At 44.0% G+C, this 26658-nt stretch overlaps 1 protein-coding gene across 1 annotated transcript; it reads left to right on the top strand.

The window, feature by feature from the left end:
• Positions 1 to 337: 337 nt before the first annotated feature.
• LOC143289517 (putative protein-lysine deacylase ABHD14B) lies at positions 338 to 21526 on the top strand. Its single transcript, XM_076598511.1, has 6 exons — positions 338 to 457; positions 1709 to 1870; positions 9873 to 9985; positions 10417 to 10579; positions 14045 to 14283; positions 17665 to 21526. Exons 2-6 carry the CDS (start codon positions 1759 to 1761, stop codon positions 17848 to 17850), a joined length of 813 nt encoding a protein of 270 aa, XP_076454626.1. The 5' UTR covers positions 338 to 457; positions 1709 to 1758; the 3' UTR covers positions 17851 to 21526.
• Positions 21527 to 26658: the final 5132 nt, after the last annotated feature.

Genomic DNA, 26658 nt, shown 5'->3' with positions numbered 1-26658 from the left:
TTTTTTCCCCACTGGTAAGTTCTGTCGCAGAAGGCTAAGTCTGTGCCGGTCGTGTGTATTCCCGGCGACCGCTGCGGCCCAGCTGGAGATACGAACACACCAGTGGACTGCGCCCCACCTCCCCCATAAGTTAACAGAACATCCCTCGGTAGCCCAGCTAAATTGCGCCCAACAGCAACCCCCAACAACACAACAATTTTCCTCAGCATACTGATGTTGGTCGTTAAGTGTAAGAAGAAGAAAAAGAAGGGCAGATTCGCAACTAACAGTATCTGACAGCTTTCCACAGAAGAAAGACCACTCTTCAAACTAACTTCTTGTCAAGGGAAATCACCAACACACACTTAAACGTCTGCAGCTGGGAGAAAACTTTAGTTTTGCAGAAAATCGTCATTGAAGGGTAATTGCATCGGCCAAAAGTGTCCTGGAAATCTAAGGAAATACACAGATCGCATCGGTAATGTTCTTTTTTTTTTCAGGGGTCTATTTTACGGGCAATTTTCGTGCAAAGATGAAACGGGATATTACAATTCGTAGACATGTTGCAACATATTTTTCGTGGTCTTCGACTGCACGTTTCAGATCCTCACCAACAAGTATTGGTGTATATATATCTTAACCCTTCTGCCACCTTCCTCCCCTAGGTGCAAAAGGAATAGTGTTTTGGATGAGACGATAAACTGAGATCCCGTGAGCAACATGCAGTGATGCACTTAGAGCATTGTGTAAAAGAATCCGTGGCAACAAAAGGCTTATCCCTGGTAAGATGCGGCAGAAAATCGCACTTGAAGAGTAAAACTAATGACGCACTCACAGACAATCTGAAAAAATAAGAAAAAAAGAAAAGAAAAGAAGATGACGCTGCTCTGTGTGACACGGTCTGTCCCTGGGGAGAGCAGCCTTAATTTCAGTATTTTCACACATAATTCTGTTGTGACTGAAAGTAATACAATGCACTGTTATACAGTGCAATACAGTACAATATAATGCAATGCAATAAAGTGTTTGTGCAAACACGCTTTGAGCCACTATCACAAGGAGTTTGTCAAACACACACACACACACACACACACACAAGCAATACTACAATTGTTTGATTCAGTGTGCAGGGGACTCACAAAGATATAGAATAGAATCAGCAAAGCCTTCTCATCCATCCAGGAGCATGTTTGAGTATCTCCCAGATGGGATGCATGGGGATTTGCTGCTCATGATACTGCTCTGCATTCTTCTTGACCACACTCTTTAGTAGGGGAAGGCTTTTTCTGCTGTTCTCAGTTGCTGCTAAGAGCAAGTATTGTTAGAGCTGCAGTATGGGTGTGGTGTTTATTGCAGAACTTGTCATCTGATGAACACCAACTTAGGAGTCAAGCTCTGTCACAAATTGGCTGCATTACTTCCCTTCATCGTGCTGGCAGTTTAGTAAAAGACCAAAGACAGGAAACCAGTTTGAATTAAAATAAGATACTTCTTGATGTGCATAATTCATTTATTTATTTATTCATTTATTATTATCATTATTATTGTTATTGTTGTTATTTGTCATTAATTTTATCATCATTATCATTATTTATTTGTTTATCTACTTACCATGTTTCATTTCTTATATTTCATATCAGCATGCCAAACTCACAGCTGCAGCATTTATAAAAGTGTTTTACAAATGTGGTATTCATTTGTTGTGTTATTTTATATTTTTATTTTTCAGGCTGACCTGAGAGGAGACTGTCAGAGCAAAAACGCTTTCATCACTTAACAATGACGGGTTATTTGAGCAACAGACTGAACCGAAACACTGCCATTATGGTGGCTATCCTTGTGGTTGGTGTCATTATCTTGTATTGGCTGGCAAGGAGACCATCAAGCCTTGGTATGGGATGTGTGGCTGAATATGTGTGTGTGTGTGTGTGTGTGTGTGTGTGTGTGTGTGTGTGGTGTGGTGTGGTGTGTGTGTGTGTGTGGTGTGGTGGTGGTGGTGGTTGTGTGTGTGTGTGTGTGTGTGTGTGCACTGCAGATTGACATAGGTTTACATTTGGGCCAACAACAGAGTGAGAGCTCTTTAATCAATGGTTTCTCCATTTCTCTTTTGTGAAAGACTATGACTCAAAAGCTAGGAGGCAAAATTACACTGGCTCTTAGTGCTACAGCCTTGGGGGCTAGTTGGCCTTTGGAAACCATCCCAACGCCAACTGTTCTAAAATCCTCTTGCCTGAGAGACTGGGGATGTAACTTGGGCAAGATACTCTCCACTTAAATCAAATTCTAGCCCAGATAGTCTGGACAGCAGTTGCCTCCTCTGCTGTTCAAATGGTCATAGTTGGACACGACTGACAATCATACAGATTCAAAATGTGTTTTGTGTGTGTGTGTGTGTGTGTGTGTGTGTGTCACTGTGTGTGAGTGATGTGTTGTGGTGAGTGTATGTTTGTGCATGTGTAAGTGTATGTGATGTGCATGTATGTGAGTGTGTTTGTGCACATGTGTGTATATAATACCATATACTGTCTGTGCTATATTTATATGCATGAGTGTGTCAAGTCAAGTCAAAATTTTTATATCAAGATGGTTGTTGAATAAGCAATAACTGCTATTTTGATCGCCCCATTTGAGAAAAAGAAAAAGATAGGAGATACATAGAAGATACATACATACAAGAATTGTGCCATACTGAAATACACATTAGCATTTCTGTTTCGCATTCAAACACAAAAACACGTACACGTACACAAATTTACAACACCTCCCATTTCGCATACATGTACACCCTCATACAAGAAGCAAACTGCCACGGAAGGCATATACAAAACATTTTATGTAGGACAGGAATCCTGTCAGAGTCTGCACCAGTGGGTCACGATAAGTATGTTAGAGAAACGTAATTTTAGGAAAAAAAAATTCCTTTTTTTCGTTATGTCTTTTAAAATAAGTGGAAAGTTATTCCATAAATTTCCACCAGAGTATAGGAAGCAGGATCTATAAAAGTTGTTTCTAGGTCAAGGTATACATAACATATGGTTGTGTCTGTGGTCATTAGTTTTAAAAGTTTCTGAATTGTTTTTGGAGCATTTCCATATGTATATCACATTATGCATGCAAACAGCCTTGTTGAAGAACAGCCTGTTATGGAAAGATAATACATTAAGTAGTTTATAATTCATATGGGTCAGGGAGTTTAACTTCAGCAATACTAATTTTAATGCTTTTATAAATTTTAAGTTTGTATTGCTGCAGTTGTCCCACAAAGTTGACGCATAATCAGTGATTGGCAGAACATTAGATTGATGACTCTAAATAAGCTATAACTGAATGCGGACAAAACAGAAGCAATGATTATAGGAACTTAACAGAAACTCTCTTCTATCATAACTGACACAATCAAACTTGGCAGTACATCCATCCCTCTTTCCAGTTCAGTCAGGAACCTCGGCATTGTCCTTGACAGCACATTGTCCATGCAAAAATTTATCAATCAGACATGTCAATCCTGCTACTGTCAATTGTGGTGCATCAGTTCCGTCCGGAAATATTTGTCCACTGACGCAACAACTAGACTTGCCGTTTCTCTCATTCTCTCTCCCCTTGACTACTGTAACTCTCTATTGTCTGGTTTTGCCTGCTTCATCTATTCAGTCTCTTCTGTGCATACAAAATTCTGCTGCCCAACCTGTCCTCAGAAAGAAAAGACCTGAGCACATCACTCCTCTTTTGCAACATCTCCACTGGCTCCCTGTCTCACACAGAATAGAGTACAAGATCTGCACTCTGTGTTATAAGTGTATTCACAAATCTGCCCCTTCCTATCTCTGTGGCTGCCTTAACCTCTACACTCCACCTCGCTCTCTGCGATCAGCTTCGGATCCACTCTGTTTACGCATACCCAGATTCAAACACTCGACTGTTGGCTGCTGTTTTTTCTCTGTCTCAGGACCTTGCAATTGGAATGAACTTCATCTTTCTCTTTGTCAGGTCTCCGCACTCAGCTCTTTCAAGTCTGGTCTTAAAACCCACCTCTTCCCAAAATAGCCCCCCTTCCCTGCCTCTTCCTTGTCTTCAGTTTTTCCAGTTTAGAGTTATGCATGCATGTGAATGACTGGTGCGAAAGTGCTTTGATTTGTCTCTGCACAAGATTCAGCGCTTTTTGAATATAATAATAATTATTATTAGAACACTAGTATAGCAAAAAAAGCTTTCGTGAATGAACATCAAGGATCTTTTTCTTTTTTGCTGACATATTTTGCTGGAGAGATGTTTTCCTAAGTGAGTTATATAGTCAGTCCAAGAGAGTCTTTGTCAATAAAGACACCCAAAATTTTATGTGATTCAACCTCTTCAATTCTGTTTACGCCTGGGAAAAGTGGTTTGAATATGTGTTTCATCCTTTGTCTTTTTTGTCGTGCTACTACATACATGCATTTACTTAGTTTTCTGTGTGTTTAACTTTAAGGACATATGTTTTAATTGTGTCCAATCACTAAGTCTCTGAATGTTGCCTTGAAGATCATCTTTGAGTTTACAGGCATCAGAATTACTTGAATGAAGGGAAGTGTCATCTGCGAGCATTTCACATTTACTTGTCATGGAACAAGGCAAGTTATTAACATAAATTGAAAATAATATTGGCCCTAAGTTGGATCCCTGTGATACTTTATATTTGATTGATGTAAATTTTGAGGTTTGATTATTTTTATGGTTACTAACTGTTTCCTGTCCGAAAGAAAAAGATTCTATAAAATGAGTAAAATCTGGTGTTGAATTATACACTTCTAATTTACGATTTAACAATGAAGTGTGTGTGTGTATGTGTGTGTGTTTGTGTGTGCATGTGCGTGTATACATTGTGTGTGTGTGTGTGTGTGTGTGTGTGTAAAGTTGTGATGGAGTCTCCCGTCGGACCGACAGATGAGTAGACAGGCAGGCTCATCTGTCGGTGTGTGTCCTCATATGGGAGAAGAGGCCGATTCTGGATGCACAGCACTTCCCACAGGTGTTGCAAGGGAAAATGTCTCCAGAGGTTGAGCCCTGCTCCCTTCGCTCAAGCTTCTCCTTAATGGCCAGCATTCTCTTGTTTTCAAATGTCTTTATGCCACTAGAGCACAGCATCGTCCAGCGAGAGCGGTCAAGGGCATCAGTTTCCCAGGAAGCAATGTCTATGTCACAGCCTTTGAGGTTTGTCTTCAAGGTGTTCTTGAAGCACTTGCAGGGTCTTCCAAGTTTGCAGTGGCCTTCCTTCAGCTGGCCATACAGTAGCATCTTTGGGATCCTGCTGTTTGTCATGCAGATAATGTGTCCTGTCCAGCATAGCTGGCACTGGATCAGCAGGCTTTCAATGCTGGGCAGGCCGCTCCTCTCTAGGACCTGGAGGTTGGAGACCCTGTCTTGCCACTTTATGCTGAGGATCTTTCGTAGGCATCTCTGGTGAAACTGCTAAGTTGTTGAATGTGACGGCGATACGTTGATCCATGTTTCACAGCAGTACAACAAGGTGGTCAGCACAACAGCTCTGTAGGTTTTGATTCTGGTGCTGAGCCTGATATCTTTGTTGTTCCACAGCCTGTTGTTGAGTCTGCTGAAGGCGGAGCTGGCCTTGGCGATTTGCAACGTCACTTCTGCATCAAGGGCTCCGTTGCTGCATAGGGTGCTGCCCAGGTAGCAAAACTTGTCGACTGACTTGAACTATGTGTCATCGATCTTGATTGCAGCAGGGGGGGAGGCGCTGGTGTTCTGTGAGTTAGCTGGTTGATACATGGACTCGGGTCTTGCTGCAGCTGATGGTGAGTCCAAAGCACCTGCAGGAGGTTGAGAACCTGTCCATAATGGACTGCATGTTCTCATGGGTGTGTGCAGCAAGTGCGCAGTCATCAGCGAAGAGGAACTCTCTCAACAGTGCCTCAAACACCTTGGACCTAGCGTGGAATCGCCGCAAGTTGAAAAGTTTGCCATCTGTGTGAACTGAATGTAGATGCCACGGTCACAGTCTTGGAAGGCATCAATCAGCATGGCAGAGAAGAGAATGGAGGACAGTGTGGGTGCCAGGACGCAGTCCTGCTTCACTCCATTTACCACAGGGAACGGATCTAACATGCCAGTATATTCCTGTGCTCTCGCCTGCATGCCATCGTGGTATGATGCAATCAGCTGGATTAGGCTCTCTGGGCAGCCGAATTTTAGGAGGATCTTCCACAGACCATGGCGGTTCACCATGTGGAAGGCCTAGGTCAGGTCTACAAAGACGATGTGGAGCACCTTGTTCTACTTATGGCACTTCTCTTGCATCTGGCATACAGCAAACACCATGTCACATGTTCCCCTGCCTGAGCGGAAGCCGCACTGTGCTTCAAGGATGACTGTGTTGGAGACATTGTCAACCAGTCTGTTCAGTATGATGTGGGCAAAGATCTTGCCTGTGATGCAGAGGAGAGAGATTCCACGGTGGTTATCGCAGGATGTTTTGTCTCCCTTCAGTTTGTAAATGTGGACAATTGAAGCATCCTTGAAATCCTGGGGGACCTCCCCTCTCTCCCAGATAGACTGGAACAGGGTGGTCAGCTTGTCTGTCAGCACCTCGCCTCCATACTTGTAGATGTTGGCCTGGGTTCCATCCGCTCCTGGTGCTTTTCCTGACGTTGTCAGCTTCAGGGCCTTCCGGGTCTTGGCCTTGGTGGGAGGGGCAGCTAGTGAGTCATTGACTGGTAGTTGTGGGAGGGCTACAATTACCTCATCAGATACGGACGAGTACCTGTTGAGGAGGGTGTTGAAGTGCTCTGCCCAGTGGGCAAGGATGTCTTTCTTGTCTGTCAGGAGGGTGGTCTGGTCCAAGGCTCGGAGAGGAGTTGATCCTGTGACTCTTGGCCCATACACAGCTCGGAGACCATCATGGAAGATCTTCGTGTCGTGAGCATCAGCAGTGGACTGAAGCTCTTTGGACTTTCTCTCCCATGAGGTGTTCTTCATCTCATACAGCCTCTTCTGTACGAGTTGCTTGGTTTCCAAGTACTGGTTTTTCTTCCTCTGGCAGTCTTTATCGGAAATGTGATCCTGATGCCGTATATGCAGTGTTTTCAGGAGCTTGGAGATTCCAGAGTTGTTCTCGTTAAACCAGTCTTTGTGGCTCTTCTGTACAAAACCTAGTGTGTCAGCTGCTGCTGTGTACACAGCATCTCCAAAGGTGCTCCATACCTCTTCTACATCAGTTGATGCAGGAATTTCTTGGAAAGCTGCTTGGATTTGCTGCTACAGCACGTCCTGTGTGCCTTTCTGGTCTGTCATCTCTGTCCGAAAGTCTGCGAACATTCCTGGCACCCAGAGTCAGGGTATGACTCCTGGTTCTTTTCTTCTGTTGTTTTTGACCACTAGTGTTGGATGTCCAAGGTGCAGTTTCCTACCAGGTACTAGGTGAGGCAGGCTTTGTTTAGGGATCCTTTTATCTCTCCTTCCCCCCATAAAAAGGGCTGCTCTGACGCTGTGGGAGGATATGGGCGCCACATCTGCCCCAGTCTGTGGTGGACGACCATCACCCCACAGCCGCCTGCGTGCAGAGTCGTGACTAGGAACTGCCTGTGTATTGACTATATACTGATAGTATACTATGGTGCATGCCTGTGCGGGTGTGCACGACAAGCTGAGAGTCAAATCAGTTCAGTTCAGTTACTCAAGGTGGCATCACTGCATTTGGACAAATCCATATATGCTACACCACATCTGCCAAGCAGATGCCTGACCAGCAGCACAACTCAGCGTGTTTAGTCAGGCCTTGAGAAAAAGAAAAAGAAAAAAGAAAAAAAAAAAGTAAGTAGATAGATAATGAATTAAGATACAATGTGGAAAAAATAGATATATGGATGAATGAATAAGTAAATAGATAAATAGTTGTAAGAAAAACAAGAAAAAATTAAATGAAATAAGAATAAAAAGACAATAATAAATAAACATACAAGCAAATGAATGTAAATCAACATACAGACACGCACACGTAAGTGCGCGCGCACACACAAACACACACACACACACATGCACAATATATATGCACCAAACATGCAGTTTCACAGACATGAAAGCACAAACAAAAGTGCACAGGCCAAACGCTACACATAAAAGAGAGAGAGAAGTTAGTATTGTGCATTAAAAGAACAATGCTGCACAGCTGGTTCTGGCCAAAAAGAAATCTGATCATGTTACACCTCTGCTGAATCGGTTACACTGGCTTCCAACTGAGTCCTGCATTCACTGTGAGTCAGCAGCACTCGCCTTCAAACATTTTGACAAGTCTCTTCCATTGTATCTCTCCTCTGTATTGGAAACATATGAACCGCACAAAACATTAAGATCCAGTTCTGAAAAGCTGCCTAAAGTTCCAAGGACTAATCTGAAATGCGCTGAAGTAGGTCTTTCCGAGCTCAGGTTCCCCAAGTGCGGAACTCTCTACCTTCATCTCTTAGGAATGCCTCTGATCTACATTCCTTTAAGTCAGATCTGAAAACTTACCTTTTCCGTAAGCATTTTTGTTCTGGGCAAAACGGTTAAACCAAAGTATGCCTGTTAACAAGTATCTTTGTACTAGTATTTTTGTAGTCCTGTTTTAATGCATTGTATATTTTATGTAGTTTTGGTCTTGATGTGATGGCATTTTTTCTGTCTGGTTATTTTTTAATGGGCGTGTGTGTGTGTGTGTGTGTGTGTGTGTGTGTGTGTGAGTGTGTGTGAGTGTGTGTGTGTGTGTGCATGCGTGCGCGTGGGCATGCGTGTGTTTGTGAGGGTACAGTTCTCTAGTACGCGTGTGTAAGTGTGTAGGCATGATAGTATGTCCGAACAGAATTCTATGTTAGAAAATAAGAAATATCTTAATGCTTATGCAATTTTATTTTTTTAGTGCAGTTGATATTTAATATCAGCGTGTGTGTGTCTGTGTGTGAGTGTGTGTGTGTGTCTGTAAGGAAGAGACATCTATGTGTGTGTGTGTGTGTTTGTGTGTGTGTGTGTGTGTGTGTGTTCTGTGAAATGCATTTTGTTTTAATCTCTCATTGTCAGGTAGTGGTTGATGTGTTTTTTGAGGCATGTTTATAGTCAACTGGATGATGTAAGGCGCTTTGGGCAGCATTGGTGCTGGATATCGCGCTATAGAAAAACTATGTATTATTATTATTATTATTGCTTGGGCAGAGGAGTGGGGTAAAGGTTGAGGAGAACTGAGAAGAGAGTAGAAGATTTAGGAGAACGGAGAAGGAGAATGTTGAGGTGAAGAGAGAAGGAGAAGTTTAGGAGAATGGAGAAGGAGAAAGTTGAGGAGAAGAGAAAGGGAGGAGAGTAGAGGAGAAATTTGAGGACGGTAGGGAAGAAGAAAAGTGAGGAGATGAGAGCAGGAGAAGGTTTTTCATGACATTCTTCTTCTTCTTCACCTTCTTCGTTCGTGGGCTGCAACTCCCATGTTCAAGAGTGGGCTTTAACATGTATGACCATTTTTACCCTGCCATGTAGGCAGCCATACTCAGTTTTCGGGGGTGTACATTCTGGGTATGTTCTTGTTTCCATAACCCACCGAGCGCTGACATGGAGTACAAGATCTTTAACGTGCGTATTTGATCTTCTGCTTGCGTATACACACGCAGGGGGTTCAGGCACAAGCAGGTCTGCACATATGTTGACCTGGGAGACTGGAAAAAATCTCCACCCTTTTACCCACCAGGTGCCGGTGCCGAGATTCAAACCCAAGACTCTCAGATTGAAAGTCCAGCGCTTCAACCACTTGGCCGTTCACCCGTCGTTCATGTCGTAAGTGCCAGATCTGTTCCTCTGCTTTGAGATGAGAAAGTGGTGGGTAGAGCAGGAGAAAGTTGTTCATGACGTAAGTGCCAGATGAGCCATTCCTCTGCTTTCAGACCAGAAAGTGTGGGACGTGAACAGCTTACCAGCAGCACCGGAGGGGACGGAGGAGGAGATGGCGGCCCTTGTTGCTGAGAGAGTGACCATTACTGTGGTAGTCAAAGGAAAAGTAAGTGTGTTGATTTGTCATTGTGGTCAGCGCCGGCCCACTCTGCAGGTCACAGACCATGCCGGCCTTGTGACATATCAATACATCTTGGGGAGGTGGGAGATGGGGGTAGGGGGGATGGTTTGAGGTGGGTGTGCCCATGGGGTGGGTGGGAGGGTGGGGCCCAGAGACACTTACGCGTGTGTGCGCGCGTGGGTGTGTTTGTGTGTGACCGACCGTCTGTGTGACTGTGTGTGTCACTGTGTTTCACTTTGCGTGTGTCACTGTGTGTGTCACTATATGTGTCACTGTGTGTGTCACTGTCATTGTGAGTGTCACTGTGTGTCACTTGTATATATATATATTACTGTGTCTGTCATTGTGTGTCATTGTGTGTATGTCACTAGTGTGTCACTGTGTGTGTCACTGTGTGTGTGTCACTGTGTGTGCAGAAGCTGGACATCTACAGCCTGCAGATCCAGCCCAAGAAGTCAGGGGCCAGCACAGTGCTGTTGCTGCATGGACTGGGGGACAGCTCCCACAACTGGGTTCAGGTCAACACCCTGCAGCTTCTGGCCTTCTGGGGGTACCGTGCCATCGCCGTCGACCTGCCAGGTAAGCTGTGGCTGTGGGTGGGTGTGTGGGTGTGTATGGGGGAAGGTGGGGGGGTGTGGGGGTTGAGGTGGTGTGTGTGTGGGGGGGAGTAGGGGGGGGAGGTAAGGTGCTTGGGTGTAAGTGTGTATGTCATCTTTGTTGAAAATTCATTTAACATCTTTTCACAGTGTGTGTGGGGGTGGGGGATGGGGGGGTGGTTGTAAGTGTGTGTGTGGTCATTGTAAATTCATTTCGGGTCTTTTTATAGTAAGTGAGTGAGTTAGTGTATGTGTGTGTGTGTGTGGGTTGGGGGGGGGGGGTGTTGAGTGTGTGTGTGTTAATGTTTGTGTTGTTGTTGTAATATCATTTAGCATCTTTTCACAGTGAATGTGTGGGTGGGTGGGTCGGTGGGTAGCTGTGAGTGTGTGTGTGGTTGTTGTAAATTCTTTTCACAGTGTGTGTGTGTGTGTATGTGCGTGTGTGCGTGTCGTCATTGTTGTAAATTCTTTAGCATCTTTTCACAGTGAGTGTGTGTGTGTGGGTGTGTGTGTGTGTGTGTTGGGGGGTGGGGTGGGGGGGTGGGGGGGATTTGGGTGGGTGAATATTAATGTGTATGTCATCATCATTGTAAATTCATTTAGCATCTTCTCACAGTAAGTGTGTGTATGTGGGTGGGTGGGTGGGTGGATGGCTGTTGTTAGTGTGTTGTGTGGTCATTGTTGTAAATTCATTTTGCATCTTTTCACAGTGAATGTGAGTGTGTGTGTGTGTGTGTGTGTGTGTGTGTTGTCATTGTTGTAAATTAATTTAACATATTTTCACATGTGTATTTGTGTGTGTGTGTGTGTGGTGGTGGTGGTAATAGTAATAGTAGTCATGGAAGTAGTAGTAGTAAATTGATATGGTATCTTTATATGGTGTGTGTGTTGGTGTCTTGTGGTATTTGTAGTAGTTGTAGAAGTAGCTGTGATAGTAGTCATAGTAAAACATCTACTCACATACATATGTATGTGTGTGTGTTTGTGTGTGTGTAAGCAAGCAACTGCTCATGTTTACCATTAAGATTGTTTTGATAAATCAAACAACAGCATAGTCTTTGTGTCCAAACTTCAGCAAGGTAGAACATTTTGGGGCAACACTGGGGGATTTTTGTCAGGGGTAGGGGTTGGATTATTTGGATTTGACAAATGCTTATGGTTGTCAGAATTGGTACTGAAAGCGCTCAAGGTATGTCCACTTATCCTGAGATTTTCCCATTTTATCATAGTCTGAAGTTGAGAGATTAACTTTTGGCTTAAAAAGGGTTTCTCAGCAGTACATAGATATTTTGTGTCTTCTGGTTATTTTAATTGTTGTTAGTATCACCATTGTGGTTTTGTTTCTTGAAAGGAACAGTCAGTTTATTTACAAAGAGAGCTTGGGCACACAGAAGGGAGGTAATGTGCTAAGGGAGATCACTAGCTGCAGCTGTTTCAGGTTTCTCTCCCAGGACAGGAGTCTCACCCCTACAGGAGTCTGCACTGGCGGGTCACAGTATGAGTATGCCAGACGAAACATCGTTTTTGAGGAAAGATTTTCCCTATTCATCTGTAGAAATTTGTATTGTTACTGTTCTCCTACTGTTCAGGAGGCGCCGTGATTGTGGGTTAGGTGTTGGACTTCTGATCCAGTATTCACCAGTGATCAGGGTTCAAGTCCATATTTTGGCATGGGTTTGTTTGTGTCCTTTGGGGAAAGGCACTTTACTGGGATTTTTCCTCACTTTGTCCAGGTACGTATGGGTACCTGAATTTGGTTGGAGAAGATTAAAATGGTGGAGCCTTGTGTTTACCATTCTTTCCATCACCGTGCCCAGGCAGCTGAGCAGGCTCATTGGCCAGTAGCTAGATTTCTTTGTCTGGTCTTTCTGTTTCTTTCAGATGGGGATGATGGCGGCTTCTCTCCATCGGTCTGGAAGTTTCCCCATGTTCCATGATTGATTTATGATCTGAAGGAGTTTTTCTCTAGCTGTATGCCCCAGGTGTTTGATTGATAATTCCATCTTTTCCAGGAGCGTTCTTGTGCTTGAGTTTCATGATGGCTGCATTTAGTTCTGTGGTCGTGAGGGCTGATGTCATGGGCTCTGCAGGAGTTTGGTGTTTCAATTTCTCCTTGATCTTTGTGCGGACTTCCTGCAGTTTGGCGTTGGAGACAGTGGTCTTGCCTTGTTCTTTGTTAAAATCTGCCAAAATATTTGCTGCTTTCTTTCCACTGAAGTGCTGGCCTTCTTCTTCCAGTACAGTTTGGCTTTGTGTGGGGATTGTGTCATCATTTAGGACTTTGGTGAGGGTCCAAAGTTTGCTAGTGTCTTTATCCATGTTGAAGCTGCTGGTCTTTTCGGTCCAACTTTTCTGTATCTCCTCCTTTTTTGTGTTGTTGAAGGTATTCTTGACTGTGTTGTGTTTTTGGATGTTCTCTGGTTTGGGGTTCTTTTCCATTGTGTCCCTTGCTGCATTCAGATCTGAGTGGAGCTGCTGAAGGGTGTTACTCCAGTAGGGTCTGTACTGTTTTTGCTTACCTCTAGGTATGGATTTCTTTGCAGCCTGTAACATGGCTTCAGTGAAGTGTTGGACATTCTAGTTGAGATGGTTTTCTTCACTGATGTTTTGGAAAAGGTTGTCCATTTTCTCTTCCAATAAGGTCCAGTTGGCTCGTTTGAAGTTCCAGTTTGGAGCCATGGTGTGTCTAGTGCATCCCAAGCTGGAGATGTTGAGAATGACTGGCAGATGGTCGCTGCCTCCTGACTGGGAACTGACATCTCTGGAGGTGAATTTGTGGACGTCTTCTGTGGCCATTGCAAGATCTGGCATTGATGTTGTTTTCCATGCTCTTGAGTAACATGTGGGCTTGTCGTCTCTGGTCTGGTTGACTGATCAAAGTGAGCTTGTTTTCCATCATCCAGTCCTCTAACTCTTTACCATGTGGATCCATTTCCTCGTAGCCCCAGCTTGGGGAGTGGCTGTTAAAGTCTCCAGTCACAAGGTGCCTTGATTCCTCAAGCTTTAATTTGTGCACCACAAGACTGGAGGCAGGAGGGTTGTAACAGTTGGTGAGGAAGAGGTCTCCGCTAGGTAGGAGAAGCTTGATGGTGTGGTGTTCCAGTTCTTCCTTTCCAGATTGCAGAATTTCTACTGCAGGTGTGGAGTTCTTGACTAGGGTGGTGATTCCTCCTTTGTGTCTGTCCTCTCGGTCTTGTCTGAAGGCCTCGCAGCCTCTGATGAAGAATCTCTGATGTTCTTTCAGATGTGTTTCTTATGCAGGGTACGATGTGACCAAAACAGACTGTGGGTTCTTTTACCTGTGAAGGTTGGCTATGCAGGGTATGATGTGACCAAAACAGACTGTGGGTTCTTTAACCTGTGATACAGTGTGAAGGTTTACCATGCAGGGTACGATATGACCAAAACAGACTGTGGGTTCTTTAACCTGTGAAGGCGTGCGGTGTAGGGTACGGGAAGAGCCAGGAGGCGTTGCTGGGACACATCTCTCGCGAGGAATTCCTGATGGCCCTGGTAGACAAACTGGGGCCGGACCTGCCGGTGATTGTGGCGCCCTCTATGGCGGGCAGCTTCGCCATCCCCTACCTCTTCAAGTCACCAGAGTCCAGCATGGAGAGGGCTGCCGCTTTCATCGCCGTCGCTCCCACCTCCACAGAGGCCTTCTCCCAGGAGTACCCCCACAGCCAGGTGGGTGGCTATAACTAACTACCCCCACAGCCAGGTGGGTGGCTATAACTACCCCCACAGCCAGGTGGGTGACTATAACTACCCCCACAGCCAGGTGGGTGGCTATAACTACCCCCACAGCCAGGTGGGTGGCTTTAACTACCCCCACAGCCAGGTGGGTGGCTATAACTAACTACCCCCACAGCCAGGTGGGTGGCTATAACTACCCCCACAGCCAGGTGGGTGACTATAACTACCCCCACAGCCAGGTGGGTGGCTATAACTAACTACCCCCACAGCCAGGTGGGTGGTTATAACTACCCCCACAGCCAGGTGGGTGGTTATAACTACCCCCACAGCCAGGTGGGTGACTATAACTACCCCCACAGCCAGGTGGGTGGTTATAACTACCCCCACAGCCAGGTGGGTGGCTCTAACTACCCCCACAGCCAGGTGGGTGACTATAACTCCCCCTACAGCCAGGTGGCTATAACTGCTTACACAGCCAGGTGTCTATAACTGCCTACACAGCCAGGTGGGCGACTATAACTACTTACACAGCCAGGTGGGTGACTATAACTAACTACCCCCACAGCCAGGTGGGTGGCTCTAACTACCCCCACAGCCAGGTGGGTGACTATAACTACCCCTACAGCCAGGTGGCTATAACTGCCTACACAGCCAGGTGGCTATAACTGCCTACACAGCCAGGTGGGCGACTATAACTAACTACCCCCACAGCCAGGTGGGTGGCTATAACTAACTACCCCCACAGCCAGGTGGGTGACTATAACTATTACCACAGCCACGTGGGTGGCTATAACTATTACCACAGCCAGGTGGGTGGCTATAACTACTACCACAGCCAGGTGGGTGGCTATAACTAACTACCCCCACAGCCAGGTGGGTGACTATGAATACCCCAACAGCCGGGTGGCTATAACTGCCTACACAGCCAGGTGTGTGACTATAACTACCCCCACAGCCAGGTGGGTGGCTAATACTAACACCACAGCCAGGTGGGTGGCTATAACTACCCCCACAGCCAGGTGGGTGGCTATAACTACCTACACAGCCAGGTGGGTGGCTGTAACTACTACCACAGCCAGGTGGGTGGTTATAACTACCCCCACAGACATGTGGGTGGCTATAACTACCCCCACAACAAGGTGGGTGTCTATAACTATCACCACAGCCTGGTGGGTGTCTATAACTACCCCCACAGCCAGGTGGGTGACTATAACTATCACCACAGCCAGGTGGGTGGCTATAACTACCCCCACAGCCAGGTGGGTGACTATAACTATCACCACAGCCAGGTGGGTGACTATAATTACCCCCACAGCCAGGTGGGTGACTATAACTATCACCACAGCCAGGTGGGTGGCTATAACTACCCCCACAGCCAGGTGGGTGACTATAACTATCACCACAGCCAGGTGGGTGGCTATAACTATCACCACAGCCAGGTGGGTGGCTATAACTATCACCACAGCCAGGTGGGTGGTTATAAATACCCCCACAGCCAGGTGGGTGACTATAACTATCACCACAGCCAGGTGGGTGGTTATAAATACCCCCACAGCCAGGTGGGTGACTATAACTACCCCCACAGCCAGGTGGGTGGCTATAACTATCACCACAGCCAGGTGGGTGACGATAACTATCACCACAGCCAGGTGGGTGACTATAACTACCCCCACAGCCAGGTGGGTGGCTATAACTATCACCACAGCCAGGTGGGTGACGATAACTATCACCACAGCCAGGTGGGTGACGATAACTATCACCACAGCCAGGTGGGTGGCTATAACTATCACCACAGCCAGGTGGGTGACGATAACTATCACCACAGCCAGGTGGGTGGCTATAACTACCCCCACAGCCAGGTGGGTGACTATAACTATCACCACAGCCAGGTGGGTGGCTATAACTACCCCCACAGCCAGGTGGGTGGCTATAACTATCACCACAGCCAGGTGGGTGGCTATAACTATCACCACAGCCAGGTGGGTGGTTATAAATACCCCACAGCCAGATGGGTGGCTATAACTACGCCCACAGGCAGGTAGGTGGCTATAACTACCTACACAGCCAGGTGGGTGGCTGTAACTACTACCACAGCCAGGTTGGTGGTTATAACTACCCCCACAGACATGTGGGTGGCTATAACTACCCCCACAACAAGGTGGGTGTCTATAACTATCACCACAGTCAGGTGGGTGTCTATAACTACCCCCACAGCCAGGTGGGTGGCTATAACTACCCCCACAGCCAGGTGGGTGACTATAACTATCACCACAGCCAGATGGGTGGCTATAACTACCCCCACAGCCAGGTGGGTGGCTATAACTACCCCCACAGCCAGGTGGGTGACTATAACTACCCCCACAGCCAGGTGGGTGGCTATAACTACCCCCACAGCCAGATGGGTGGCTGTAACTACCCCCACAGCCAGGTGGCTTTAACCCCCACAGCCAGGTGGCTATAACTACCCTACAGCCAGCAGAAGAGGGAGGGAGATGTGGATGAGGGCTGAAGGAAGACGGCAGAGAACAGTTCATCACAGTCATTGCCGTCATCATTTCATTATCTTGTCTTTCATCTTCTTTTGATCACCATCATCATTGTCTTCTCTTTCATCTATTTTTGATCACCGCTATCATTGTCTTCTTTTTTCATTTTCTTTTGATCACCGTCATCATTGTCTTCTCTTTCATCTTCTTTTGATCGCCGTCATCATTGTCTTCTCTTTCGTCTTCTTTTGATCGCCGTCATCATTGTCTTCTCTTTCATTTTCTTTTGATCATCGTCATCATTGTCTTCTCTTTCATCTTCTTTTGATCGCCGTCATCATTGTCTTCTCTTTCGTCTTCTTTTGATCACCGTCATCATTGTCTTCTCTTTCGTCTTCTTTTGATCGCCGTCATCATTGTCTTCTCTTTCGTCTTCTTTTGATCACCGTCATCATTGTCTTCTCTTTCGTCTTCTTTTGATCACCGTCATCATTGTCTTCTTTTCCATCTTCTTTTGATCACTGTCATCATTGTCTTTCTTTTTCATTTTCTTTTGATCGCCGTCATCATTATCTTCTCTTTCATCTTCTTTTGATCGCCGTCACCATGTTGTTATCTACTTTTTCTCCTTCTTTTAATCATCATCATCATTTTGTTATCCTCTTTGTGACATTCTTATAATCATTGTCATCATTGTCTTCTTTTTCATCTCCTTTTGACTATATTAATCATTTTGTTATCTTCTTTTTTGTTTATATATGTATATATCTTTCAGTCCTCATCATCATCATTTTGTTATCTACTTTTTCTTTGTCTGATCATGGTCATCATATTGTTATCTTCTGTTTTTCACCCTCCTTCTCATGAACTGCTGTGGACGTTTCAGCTGTGGACACTGGTGCTGTATGGTGAGCAGGACCAACATCTGGGCAAGGTCAGTCGAGAAATGCTGAATGAGCTGCCCAATGCTAACATCGTTGTGCTGCCAGATGCTGGACACGCCTGCTTCAAGGATCAGCCTGTGCTTTTCAATCGAGCCCTTTATCATTACTTGCGCTACGTTCGTTTTTAACGTCAAGGAATCAGCTGATTTTTTTTTTCCTTTAAATTTTTTGTTTTTTTTGTTGTTTTTTTGGTGCTTTCTTTTCATTTTTGACTCACTTGTGTAAACAAAGTGGGTGTCAATTGGAACAGCGATCAACAAAACTGAAAGTCCACAATCAAATCTTCTAAAAACAAATAAATAAAGTCAAACATATGATCTCATCAGTGAAGACAAACTTCTTTTCTTTTCAAGTTCTCGATGCCACATCCACCAAAAAAGACTCCTCTTCCTTCTGCCTACACTTCATCTGAACTCCCCAATGTCTTCTCCTCTTTCTTTTTCGACAAAGTCCAAATATTTGTACCATTTTAGACCAAATGTCTTTCCAACCTGCTCATCCTGATCCTCAATTCAATGGCACTCCTCTCCATTCCTTTAATCCATTGACTGAAACAGAAGTCCATGAAATCCTGAAAGAAATGACAATAAAATCCTGTGAGCTCAATCCTATACTAGCCTCTGTCTTTTCCCAGTGTATCTCACAGCTTCTCCCCTTAGTATATTGTCAACTCATCCCTTCTCACAGGAACGTTTCCATCCACTTTCAAAACTGCAATTGTCCAGCCTCTTCTGAAGAAATTCAATGTTGACACAAACATTTTGAAAACGATCGACCAGTTTCTAATCTTCCATTCTTGTCCAAATTCCTTGAAAAAGCTGTCCTGAAGCAGTTCAACAACCACCTTTGTTTCAACAATCTCATCCACCCATTTCAGTCTGCCTATCTTGCTGACCACAGCACCGAAACCACACTCCTCCACATCCTGAATAATCTACTGCTAGCATCTGACTCAGGACAGATCTCCCTTCTCACTCTTCTTGACTTGTCAGCCGCCTTTGACACGATAGACCATTCAATTCTTCTTTTCCAACTTCATTTTACATTTAGTACCAACAACACTGTTCTAAACTGGTTCAAATGTTATCTCACTGATCGATTCCAGTCTGTCATTGTTGATAATTTGATAATTTCAAATCTGTACCCGTTAAAATCAAACGTGGAGTTCCACAGGGATCTGTTTTACTTTTAGGCCTGGTGCTCTTCACACTGTTCACTGCTCCTCTCGCTGAAATTATTAACCGCCATAATGTCAGTCATCATTCTTTCGCTGAAATTATCAACCGCCATAATGTCAGTCATCATTCTTATGCTGATGACTCTCAACTCCAGAAGAGTGATACCCCTGAAAAATTGTCGTCGCTCTTGCAAGAAACATCCAACTGCTTCCTGGACATTCAAAACTGGATGACTCTAAATAAGTTACAATTGAACATTGACAAAACTGAAGCAGTGATCATAGGAACTAAACAAAAACTCTCTTCCATCACAACTGACACAATCAAACTTGGCAGTACATCCATCCCTTTTTCCAGTTCAGTCAGGAACCTCGGTGTTGTCCTTGACAACACACTGTCCATGCAAAAATTTATCAGACATGTCAATCCTACTACTGTCAGTTGCGGCGCATCAGTTCCATCCGGAAATATCTGTCCACTGATGCAACATCTAGACTTGTCGTTTCTCTCATTCTCTCTCACCTTGACTACTGTAACTCTCTATTGTCTGGTTTGCCTGCTTCATCCATTCAGTCCCTTCAGCGCATACAAAATTCTGCTGCCCAACTTGTCCTCAGAAAGAAAAGATCTGAGCACATCACTCCTCTTTTGCAACATCTCCACTGGCTCCCTGTCTCACACAGAATAAAGTACAAGATCAGCACTCTATGGTATAAATGTATTCACAAATCTGCCCCTTCCTATCTCTGTGGCTGCCTTCACCTCTACACTCCATCTCGCTCTCTACAATTGGCTTCGGATCCAGTCTGTTTACGCATACCCAGATTCAAACACTCAACTGTTGGCCACTGTTCTTTCTCTGTCTTTGGACCTTGCAGTTGGAATGAACTTCCTCTTTTGCTTCGTCAAGTCTCCGCACTCAGCTTTTTCAAGTCTGGCCTTAAAACCCACCTCTTCCCAAAATAGCCTCCCTTCCCTGCCTCTTCCTTGTCTTCAGTTTCTTCAGTTTTAGAGTTATGCATGCATGTGAATGACTGGTGCGAAAGCGCTTTGATTTGTCTATGCATAAGATTGAGTGCAATGTAAATACCATTATTATTATTATTACTGTTATTATTATTATAACATTGTTTCTTTTGATAATGTTTTCGGAAGATCTGCTATCAGTATGTTAAACAACATAGGTGCAATAACTAATCCTTTAGGCAAGCCCATTTTAAGCGGTCGTGAGCTTGAATATGTGTTTCCCACTCTTATTTCTATTTGTCTGTTCGATAAAAAGTCCTTAATATAATTGTACATATGACCAGTTATACCAGTTGTTTTAATCTTGTACAGAAGTCACCTATGCCATACTTGTTCAAAGCCTTTTTGACATAAAAAAATGTTGGTAGAATATTTTTCCGTCTCATAAACTGTTGCTTAACTTGTGTTGTTAATTTTAACAAATGATCAGCCATGGACCGGCCTTTTCGAAAACCAGCTTGATTGACAGGGATTACTTAGTATTTTTCACAGTAATGTTCCAGCCTATTTAGTATAATTTTTTCCATGAGTTTGCAGGTGTGGGATGTTAAAGCAATTGGTCGGTAGCTGTGTTTGTCTCTTTTGGGTTTTCCCTGTTTGTGTATTGGGACAGTGATTGATTGTTTCCAAATGAGCAGAATTTTACCTTCTCTCTAGCATTTCTGAAATATCAAGTGAAGAAAATGTATCTTATTCGATGGTAAATGTCACAGCATTTCATTTGAAATTGCATCCAACCCAGCAGATTTTTTTTTTTTTGTTAAGCGCGTTGGGTTACGCTGCTGGTCAGGCATCTGCTTGGCAGATGTGGTGTCGCGTATATGGGTTTGACCGAACACAGTGACACCTCCTTGAGCTACTGATACTGATACTGATACTTTAGTTCATTTTTATTGATTTCATCTGAAACAACAGATGTGGTGCAGCACATACTGATCAGCCCACACACTTGACACCTTGAAACTGAAAACATTGCGTGTTATTGTCACGTGTTTGAGTGTGGACTGATGATAGCTTGTGCCCCAGGTAAGGTGGCAGAGTTGTTCAGTCACAGTGGAGAGAAATTGGGGAAGCACAGGTGATAGCACTGTCACCGAGGAAAAGTTGAAGAACAGCTGTGGTCACACGATGGATGGCAAACAGACAGAGACAATGAGTTCAGCACAATGACTGACATCGACACAGGGACATGAGAGACCACCGGGCCTGTGGTGTAACTTGGATGGCTCTGGCACAGTGGGTCGCTTTATCTCATACTCACTGAAATTCTGACGTGGTGCTCTCTCTTATAGGGTGGAATCAGTCAGTCTGTCTTCTGATAGTAATTTTGTTTTTGTTTTTTGCCATGTTTGGTCATGGGACTTGTTTTCACATTAGTGCAGTGCTTTCCGATTTCCACTTTCTGCTGTGTAAGTGTCCTGCCTTGGGTGTCATCTGTATGTTGTCCTCCTGTCTTGGGTGTCATCTGTATGTTGTCCTCCTGTCTTGGGTGTCATCTGTATGTTGTCCTCCTGTCTTGGGTGTCATGTGCATGTTGTCCTGTCTTGGGTGTCATCTGCTGTGTATGTATCCTGTATTGGGTGTCATCTGTATGTGTCCTGTCTTGGGTGTCATCTGCTGTGTATGTGTCCTGTCTTGGGTGTCATCTACTGTGTACGTGTCCTGTCTTGGGTGTCATCTACTGTATATGTGTCCTGTCTTGGGTGTCATCTGTACGGGTCCTGTCTTGGGTGTCATCTACTGTGTATGTGTCCTGTCTTGGTGTCATCTACTGTATATGTGTCCTGTCTTGGGTGTCATCTGTACGTGTCTGTCTTGGGTGTCATCTACTGTGTATTGTGTCCTGTCTTGGGTGTCATCTGCTGTGTACTTGTCCTGTCTTGGGTGTCATCTGCTGTGTATGTGTCCTGTATTGTGGTTTCATCTGTAGTGTCCTGTCTTGGGTGTCATCTACTGTGTATGTGTCCTGTCTTGGGTGTCATATACTGTATATGTGTCCTGTCTTGGGTGTCATCTGTACGGGTCCTGTTCTTGGGTGTCATCTACTGTGTATGTGTCCTGTCTTGGGTGTCATCTGCTGTGTACATGTCCTGTCTTGGGTGTCATCTGTACGTGTCTGTCTTGGGTGTCATCTGCTGTGTATGTGTCCGTATTGGGTGTCATCTGCTGTGTATTGGGTGTCATCTGCTGTGTATGTGTCCTGTCTTGGGTGCTTGGGTGTCATCTACTGTGTATGTGTCCTGTCTTGGGTGTCATCTGCTGTGTATGTGTCCTGTCTTGGGTGTCATCTGTACGTGCCCTGTCTTGGGTGTCATCTACTGTATATGTGTCCTGTCTTGGGTGTCATCTGTACGTGTCCTGTCTTGGGTGTCATCTGCTGTGTATGTGTCCTGTCTTGGGTGTCATCTGTACGTGTCCTGTCTTGGGTGTCATCTGCTGTGTATGTGTCCTGTCTTGGGTGTCATCTACTGTGTATGTGTCCTGTCTTGGGTGTCATCTACTGTGTATGTGTCCTGTCTTGGGTGTCATCTACTGTGTATGTGTCCTGTCTTGGGTGTCATCTGCTGTGTATGTGTCCTGTCTTGGGTGTCATCTGCTGTGTACGTGTCCTGTCTTGGGTGTCATCTGTATAGACTGTATGTGATCTCCTGTCTTGGGGTGTCAAGTCATGTGTGCCTTGTGTTGTTGTGCGACTTCACCTTGACTTGGACCTCGCATTTGTTGTTATTCTTGATCTCATCCACTGTTATCATGCCTGATGCCTTCTGAATGTTTTGTCAGTATGAGGCAGAATGAACCTTTGTGAGAAATTACCTGTATTGTGGAGCTCATGTTCTCAAAGTAGTGAGTGAGGGGATTTCTTGAAATTTTTCAGTTCACTGGAGAACAAAAAAACAACCAACCAACCAACCAACCCGACAATTTATTGAGTGACAAGTGACAAAAGTGGGCAGTACTGCTAAATGTTTTTTGTTTTGTTTTGGTGTTGCCTTTTTTTTTTTCTTTTTTTTTCTTTTTTTTTTTTAACGACCAAAATACTGAGTGACAAGTGACAAAAGTGGGCAGTACTGTTGACTGTTGTTGTGGTGTTGACTTTTTACAACCCAACAATTTACTGAGTGACAAGCGACAAAAGTGGGCAGTACTGTTGAATGTTGCTGTGGTGTTGACTTTTTACAACCTAACAATTTACTGACTGACAAGCGACAAAAGTGGGCAGTACTGTTGAATGTTGCTGTGGTGTTGACTTTTTACAACCTAACAACTTACTGACTGACAAGCGACAAAAGTGGGGAGAAGTGCTGAATGTTGTTGTGGTGTTGACTTTTTACAACCTAACAATTTACTGAGTGACAAGTGACAAAAGTGGGTAGTACTGGTTGTTGTGGTGTTGACTTTTTACAACCTATCAATTTACTGAGTGACAAGCGACAAAAGTGGGCAGTACTGTTGAATGTTGCTGTGGTGTTGACTTTTTACAACCTAACAATTTACTGACTGACAAGCGACAAAAGTGGGCAGAAGTGCTGAATGTTGTTGTGGTGTTGACTTTTTACAACCTATCAATTTACTGACTGACAAGCGATAAAAGTGGGCAGTACTGTTGAATGTTGTTGTGGTGTTGACTTTTTACAACCTAACAACTTACTGAGTGACAAGCGACAAAAGTGGGCAGTACTGTTGAATGTTGCTGTGGTGTTGACTTTTTACAACCTAACAACTTACTGACTGACAAGCGACAATAGTGGGCAGTACTGTTGAATGTTGTTGTGGTGTTGACTTTTTACAACCTAACAACTTACTGACTGACAAGCGACAATAGTGGGCAGTACTGTTGAATGTTGCTGTGGTGTTGACTTTTTACAACCTAACAATTTACTGAGTGACAAGCGACAAAAGTGGGCAGAAGTGCTGAATGATGTTGTGGTGTTGACTTTTTACAACCTAACAATTTACTGAGTGACAAGCGACAAAAGTGGGCAGTACTGTTGAATGTTGCTGTGGTGTTGACTTTTTACAACCTAACAATTTACTGAGTGACAAGTGACAAAAGTGGGTAGTACTGGTTGTTGTGGTGTTGACTTTTTACAACCTAACAATTTACTGAGTGACAAGCGACAAAAGTGGGCAGTACTGTTGAATGTTGCTGTGGTGTTGACTTTTTACAACCTAACAATTTACTGAGTGACAAGTGACAGAAAGGGGGCAGTACTGTTGAATGTTGTTGTGGTGTTGACTTTTTACAACCTAACAATTTACTGAGTGACAAGCGACAAAAGTGGGCAGAAGTGCTGAATGTTGCTGTGGTGTTGACTTTTTACAACCTAACAATTTACTGAGTGACAAGTGACAGAAAGGGGGCAGTACTGTTGAATGTTGTTGTGGTGTTGACTTCTTACAACCTAACGATTTACTGAGTGACAAGTGACAAAAGTGGGCAGTACTGTTGAATGTTGTTGTTGTGTTGACTTTTTACAACCTAACAATTTACTGAGTGACAAGCGACAAAAGTGGGCAGTACTGTTGAATGTTGTTGTGGTGTTGACTTTTTACAACCTAACAATTTACTGAGTGACAAGCGACAAAAGTGGGCAGTACTGTTGAATGTTGTTGTGGTGTTGACTTTTTACAACCTAACAATTTACTGAGTGACAAGCGACAAAAGTGGGCAGAAGTGCTGAATGTTGTTGTGGTGTTGACTTTTTACAACCTATCAATTTACTGACTGACAAGCGATAAAAGTGGGCAGTACTGTTGAATGTTGTTGTGGTGTTGACTTTTTACAACCTAACAACTTACTGAGTGACAAGCGACAAAAGTGGGCAGTACTGTTGAATGTTGCTGTGGTGTTGACTTTTTACAACCTAACAACTTACTGAGTGACAAGCGACAAAAGTGGGCAGTACTGTTGAATGTTGATGTGGTGTTGACTTTTTACAACCTAACAACTTACTGACTGACAAGCGACAATAGTGGGCAGTACTGTTGAATGTTGTTGTGGTGTTGACTTTTTACAACCTAACAATTTACTGACTGACAAGTGACAAAAGTGGGTAGTACTGGTTGTTGTGGTGTTGACTTTTTACAACCTAACAATTTACTGAGTGACAAGCGACAAAAGTGGGCAGAAGTGCTGAATGATGTTGTGGTGTTGACTTTTTACAACCTATCAATTTACTGACTGACAAGTGACAAAAGTGGGCAGTACTGTTGAATGTTGTTGTTGTGTTGACTTTTTACAACCTAACAATTTACTGACTGACAAGTGACAAAAGTGGGCATTACTGGTTGTTGTGGTGTTGACTTTTTACAGCCTAACAATTTACTAAGTGACAAGCGACAAAAGTGGGCAGTACTGCTGAATATTGTTGCGGTGTCGACTTTTTCTACTTCTTGGATGCTGAAAGCAACACAGCTCGGCCTTTGCCTGGTGTCATGGGGTTTTCCGCATGATAAAACTGTTTGGCTGAACACATGAGTGCGGAAACTTTGTTGGGAAATGGCGGCTGCCTTGCAGGGTGTTTGAAGCGATTTCTCAGCAGGTTTTGGCTTGGATTTTTTGTTTTGTTTTCCTTTGTTTTTATAAAGCAAAAGGTTGTTGAGTGTGTCAGCTTGGTTACGTGTGTGTCAGCATGGCAATGTGTGTGTCAGCCTGGCTACATGTGTGTCAGGATGGCAACGTGTGTCAGCCTGGCTACGTGTGTGTCAGCATGGCAACGTGTGTGTCAGCCTAGCTACAAGCGTGTGTCAGCATTGCTACCATGGTGTACATTGCATAAGATGCAGCTGGAAGTCTTTCCTTCAGTAAGGCATATACTCACATAAACTTTTGGGCATTAGTTGTGTTTCTGTGGTAATTTTTTTCTCTGAGGTTGGTGGTTTTTTGGGGGGCAAAAATGACCAGTAGTTCCGTGAGTGAAAGGTTATCCTTATGACTGTGGTGTGGATGTATTGGATAATGTTGTGATGTGGACGTATTGCATAATGTAGTGTGGACTGTTTCATAATGTGGTGTGGACAGTGCTGATGACTTTCTGTGGGGCATCAGAGGGGCAGTCAGCCCCTGCATTCAGTGATTCCTCTGTTTTGGTGGGTCCTTTTTTCTCTCTTCTTTTTTTTTTTTTTTCTTTCATTTCGGACATATTGTGCATTCATCTGTGTGTCAAGAACTAAAGAAGAAATATTCCCTCAGTTTCGAAAAAGAAAAAAAAAAGAGAGAGAATCTGAACATTTATACATGGATTTTTTTTTTTTTTTTTTTTTTTTTTTTTTGGGGGGGGTCATCCAAGGGAGATAATTTTTGGGTTTTAATTTGCAATTTTGATGGATGACATTTGTGGACAGTCGTTATGTACAACAGCCGGACATTATTTTGGCTTGTGCTTTTTATTGGCCAAGCATTTTTCATTTTTTTTTTATTGTGGAGGGTAATAATTAACAACAAATCATGGAAGTAAACTGATGCAAGAAAGTTTACACAACTAATAGTTTTCTTAAAGGAAAATGAACAAACTGTCAATTTCTGACAGTTTGTAGCTCATTTTAACTCACTGGTTAGCAAAGAGTGAATGATAAATGTGAGATAAACCAATTTCACATACTTTCTGAATTTATGTAATATTTTGTTAGTAAAAGAAGCAGAAATGAATAGGACTATGAGATGTATGATAAGTTTAGAACTGTGTTGCTGATGTAGCTGTGCATGGTCAAAGGTACAAGAAAAATGAAAAA

Source organism: Babylonia areolata, chromosome 14, assembly GCF_041734735.1.
Source record: "Babylonia areolata isolate BAREFJ2019XMU chromosome 14, ASM4173473v1, whole genome shotgun sequence".
Taxonomy (NCBI): Eukaryota; Metazoa; Mollusca; class Gastropoda; order Neogastropoda; family Buccinidae; genus Babylonia; species Babylonia areolata.
Note: the sequence above shows the minus strand (reverse complement) of the source record. Positions and strands in the feature narration are given on the sequence as shown.

Excerpts from the sequence above, each read along its gene's own strand:
- LOC143289517 (XM_076598511.1), top strand. The coding sequence starts at position 1,759 with ATGACGGGTTATTTGAGCAACAGACTGAACCGAAACACTGCCATTATG. Across the intron at positions 1,871-9,872 it reads AAGGAGACCATCAAGCCTTG|ACCAGAAAGTGTGGGACGTG; the intron begins GTATGGGATGTG and ends CTCTGCTTTCAG. Across the intron at positions 9,986-10,416 it reads CTGTGGTAGTCAAAGGAAAA|AAGCTGGACATCTACAGCCT; the intron begins GTAAGTGTGTTG and ends CTGTGTGTGCAG.